The 5232-nt window shown below is 39.8% G+C and overlaps 1 protein-coding gene across 1 annotated transcript; it reads right to left on the bottom strand.

Annotated features, from left to right (window-relative positions):
• Positions 1 to 1318: 1318 nt before the first annotated feature.
• LOC123239571 (60S ribosomal protein L21-like) lies at positions 1319 to 1848 on the bottom strand. Its single transcript, XM_044666842.1, has one exon. The coding sequence runs from the start codon at positions 1846 to 1848 to the stop codon at positions 1366 to 1368; it is 483 nt and encodes a 160-aa protein (XP_044522777.1). The 3' UTR covers positions 1319 to 1365.
• Positions 1849 to 5232: the final 3384 nt, after the last annotated feature.

Genomic DNA, 5232 nt, shown 5'->3' with positions numbered 1-5232 from the left:
AGGCAACTTGAGTTCAGTTCTGGGCTTTTGCTCACTACCTTTGTGACTGAGCAAATGGCTTGACTAACCTGGTTCTTAGTCCTCCCTTTTCTTGCTCTTAACACTGTAATCTTACTGCAGTTTTACTAAGGCCACAATATGCCTGACTTACAGAATTAACAATTAAGGCAATTTCATCAGATTCTGGGGTAGGAGAGCCAGCGTTACTGTTCGTTGTTCCTGCTGGAGAGTAAGGGAGAGTACGTCCCAATTTATCATGTGCTCTGCCCCCATTAAAGCACTGATCAGAAAATCAGAAAGAAACAAGCAAAAAAAAAAAAAAAAAAACAGCTTCAGATGAGCCGAGGGTGCCTTGCACCTATTGTTGTTGTTGTGCATCCTTTGTCCTTGAAGAGGAACAAAGACATCACCCAGTGATGTTTTGACTTGGGAATGAATTCGATTTAAGTGAGATGGAGTTGCACCTTTTCTCATTATGCCTCTCAAAAAATGCCAAAGAAGACAACCTTCCAGGCTTCCTATACATAACAAAAACTAAATTTGTACTATGGTAGTCTATATAAATGCCTCATTTTCTCTACCAGAGTGGTCAAAGACCAATGGCAAGACAAAAGTCAATATGACTAGCGATGGTCCAGGATGCAGTGGAAAATCTTGGCATCTTCCACGTCTGACCAAATTCTAAGTACTCCACAGCACATGCTTCAGCTGCCTTCATTGTTCTCATCCATCCATTCCACCAGGGGAAGTCTTCATGTGTTTGAGGTAGACAAACTCACCAATGGGTTTGAGGTCTGGCAGTAACCCTTGACCTGGCAGCTTTACTGTGCTTGCATGCTATAGCTTTTTTGGAATCGCAGGTGAGAGATGAGTGAGAAGAAACCCTGAAAATGGCTTGGCAAACCCTCATACCAGAGGTGCTAGTTCTCCATGAAATCCCAAAACACCCCTATAGCACCTATATAGACTACCATAAGACAAATTTGGTGTTTGTTATATATAAGAAGCCTTGGAGGTTGTCTTCTTTGGCATTTTTTGAGGGGCAACAGGGAAGATCAGATGGTAAAGTAAAAGAACACTGAATTTGGAGTCTGAGGCTCTGGTTTGAACCCTAGCTGAGCCATTCACTAGCTGTGTGATTTTGAACATGTCATCTCCCCTACCTGGTGCTCCATTTTCCTTATTTGTAAGAAGGCATTGGACAGGGGAATCTCTAAGTTCCCTCTGACCTCTAAATCTTGCCTCCTATCATAATCTCTAATTTTCTAAGATCTCCAAATTTCTTAATAACTAAGAAATATCTAAATTCTTTTTTGGGTTTTTTTTCATAATCCAAGAATCTTTTATTTTTATTTTAATAATCATTTATGCCATAAATTCATAGGGGATTGGTTCCAACAGCTCAGGTTCCTTGCCATTGGTTCTCACAAAGTGTGCTTCTCTTGGTGGAGCAGGCTGACGTTTCAGTTGAACCCAGGTGCCTTTTTCTTTAGCTTCCTTCTTTTTCTGATCATTTTCCTTCACTCGCTTCAGGAAGCTATCTCTGCTCTTAGAATGCTTAATATGCTCAATACGCACATTAATCCTCTTGGCTAGAATCTTGCCCTTAACCTGTTTGTTTACAACAATGCCTACAGCATGCTGAGTGACATTATAGACCCGTCCAGTCTTGCCATGGTAACATTTGTGGGGCATTCCCTGCTGAACTGTGCCCATACCCTTGATATCTACAATATCACCCTTCTTGTATATTCGCATATACGTAGCCAAAGGAACTACACCATGTTTTCTAAAAGGTCTAGAAAACATGTAGCATGTCCCCCTCCTCTTTCCTTTTGTGTTTGTCATTTTGGCAACTCACTGGAAGATGGCCGAGCCGGCGGAAAGTTCTAAATTCATTTTTCAAAGATAGCACATTAAGGAATAGAAAGCAGTTTCCCCCCCAGTAATTCTGTAAGCTAAGTAATGCCAGCACTGTTCTCCCTATTTTATAGATGAGGGAGCTAAAGCATAAGAGAATTCAGCCTGTTACTTGGCCTTTGTTGTTTAGTTGATTTAGTTGCATCTGATTATTTGTGATCCCATTTAGGATTTTCTGGAATAGATACTGGAGTGGTGGGAGCAGCTTGAATAGCTCAGTGGACTAAGAGCCAGGCCTAGAAACAGGAGGTTCTGGGTTCAAATCTAGACTCAGACACTTTCTAGCTGTGTGAGCCTAGGCAAGTCACTTAACCCCCATTGCCTAGCCCTTACCACTCTTCTGCTTTGGAACCAATGCACAATATAAATTCTAAGGTGGAAGGTAAGTGTTTGAAAAAAAAAAAAAGATACAGGTGTGGTTTGCCACTTGAGGCAAACAGAGAAAAACAGGAGTAATCCCAGGATCACACAACTAGGAAGTGTCTGAGGCCAGATTTGAACTCAGGCTCTCCTCATTCCAGGCACTAGAACTCTATCCATTGTGCCACCTAGCTGCCTTGCTGCTGCTTTCCCTAATCCAATCCAAAATCAGTAAGGTTGGCAGCATGAAAATTCCAGTTCGTCTCCAAACTTTTAAGACTAGTGATCTTTCCACTATGCCATGCATGTTTTTCCCTTTTGTCTTTTCCCCAAAATTTCTCTTCCACTCCAAAATTCTGCCATTAGTCATTTGCATGCAGAATTTTCCCCTGCTATCTATCCTGGTTTTAAACCAAAAATACCCCTCATAAAAGTCACAGAATCACAAAATTTTGAAGGTTGAAAGACTAGCCATCCAATCTAACCCATACTCAAATGAGTCTCCTTTGCAACATACCAAACAAGTAGTCATCTAGCTTTTGTTTGAAGGGAGGGAAATAAGGGGTGTGCCAATTTAAAAGAAGCTGATTAATGGGGCAGCTAAGTAGCCAGGATTTGAGAGCCAGGCCTACATATGGAAAGTTCTGGATTCAAATCTGGCCTCAGACACTTCCTAGCAGTAAAACTTAATAAGTTATTTAACCCCCATTGCCTAGCCTCATGTTGGTGAACCTATGGTACACATGCCAGAGGGGACTACTCCCTTCCCCCTCTCCACATGCACCTAAGGACATTTCTCTCATCACCTGTCCTCTGTCCAACAGTCCAATGAGAATGCTTTCTCCCTCCCCTGCCTGGGGTGAGTGGCTCACATGTGGCATGAGGATTGCAATTTGGGTACTTGGTCTCTAAAAAGTTCGACATCACTGGCCTAGCCCTTGCTGCTCTTCTGCCTTGGAACCAATACACAGTATTGATTCTAAGATGGAAGGTAAGGGTTTTGTTTGTTTGTTTTTTAAATGGAAACTGAGGGGATGTCCCTTGGTTGGAGAATGGCTGAACAAAATGTGATATATGATGGTGATGGAATACTATTGTGCTATAAGTAATAATGAACTGCTTGATTTCTATATGAACTGGAAAGACCTCGATGAACTGTTGTGGAATGAAATAAGCAGAACCAGGAGAACATCGTATATAGTAACTGAAACATTATGGGATGATCAAACATAATGGACTTTGCTACTAACAGCTACTAATAATAATCCAGGAGAATTCTAAGGAACATATGACAAAGAATGTTATCCATAGCTAGAGAAAGAACTGTGGGAATAAGAATGCAGATGGAAGCATGTGATCTATCACTTGTTTATTTGAGCATATGATTTGGGGGATTGGTTTTATGAGATTATTACAAAAATGAATAATATGGAAACAGGTTTTGACTGATAATACGATAATAATGATAATAATAACCCAGTGGAATTGCTTATCAATTCTGGAATGGGGGAGGGAAGAGGAGAGGGAGAGAACATGAACCATGTAACCTTGGAAAACTTACATGTAAATTTATTACTGGAATAAAATAAAGAAACAATAAAAATAAATAAATAAAATAAACTGTAGGTCTTGGAACTAAACACAGTTTATAATTTTTAAGTCTCTAATATCTTCATTTGAGTTTGTCGGTATTGCTTTTCCTTTTGAGAGTCACAGATGAGTCTGGATGTCCACCCAATATGATTCACTACCTGGTAGCCTATTCATTCTAACAACAATTCTAACAACACTGGTTTAGCAGTCCAGGACACCTCTCCCCCTTCACAGTCCAGTTCAGAATTTAGCCACTAGGGAAGAATCTTCTAGTCTTGGGAAAGAAAGAACATAGCAGCAATGGGCAACCGTAGAAAGCGATGGTAAGGCCAGACACTCTAAAGTCCTTCCAGCACCCATGGGGGTACCTGACCAGACATCTAGTAATGCAAATCTTTTTTCTCTTTTTCTTGACTCTCAATTTGCTGAGCCAGCTAGTTGCCCAATAGGGATAAAAATCTACAGTTGTTTTGCAACTTGGTCATAGGTACCTGGGACACTGAAAGGTAATAATTTATTCACATGGACTATTCTGACTGAATGTGTCAGAGGTAGCATTTGCATCCAGAACTTTGGCTCTCTATCCATGACACCACATTGACACACTAGTAGTATTTATGTGCCATTGAGGCACTTGCACTACCCCATAAATTGTAAAGTGTAACATTGCTACTGACTTTTGGCTTAAGTGGGTGATGTTGCCTAGATAGTTTGTCTTAATTATAACTATCTTTTAAAAAACATCTTATTTAAAAGAATAAAATTTATTTGTAAACATTAACAATTACAAACCTTTCAAACTAGAAAGAATGAAATTGTATAAGAAACAAAATATTTGTCAAGTGATGTACAATGTTTCTAAGTGTTTAACAAGGTAGTAACAAAATCATCCTGTTTATATATCCTTATATCCTTTTCTATACTTTTTGTTTTCTTCTGTGGATTTTAAATGTATTATTTATTTATTTTAAAATACCCTTACTTTCTGTCTTAGTATCAGTTCTAAGAAAGAAGAGCAGCAAAAGTTAGGTAATTGATGTTAAGTGACTTGCCCAAGGTCACACAGCTAATGTCTAGGGCCACATTTGAACCCAGCTTCTCCCAACTCCAGGCCTGGCACTCTATCTACTGTGCTATCTAGCTGCCCCTAAATGTTTTATTATCGATCTCTTTCCTTCCTCCCTTCCTCCCTTCCTCCCTTCCTTCCTTCCTCCCTTCTTTCCTTCCTCCCTCCATCCCTCCTTCTCTCTCTCTCTTTTTCTTTCTTTCCTTCTCTCTCTTTCTATATGTATTTCTCTCTTTCTTTCTATATATGTATATTTCTTCCTTCCTTCCTTTCTTCCTTTCTTCCTTTCTTCC

This window comes from Gracilinanus agilis, chromosome 3 (genome assembly GCF_016433145.1).
Source record: "Gracilinanus agilis isolate LMUSP501 chromosome 3, AgileGrace, whole genome shotgun sequence".
Lineage (NCBI taxonomy): Eukaryota > Metazoa > Chordata > Mammalia > Didelphimorphia > Didelphidae > Gracilinanus > Gracilinanus agilis.
Note: the sequence above shows the minus strand (reverse complement) of the source record. Positions and strands in the feature narration are given on the sequence as shown.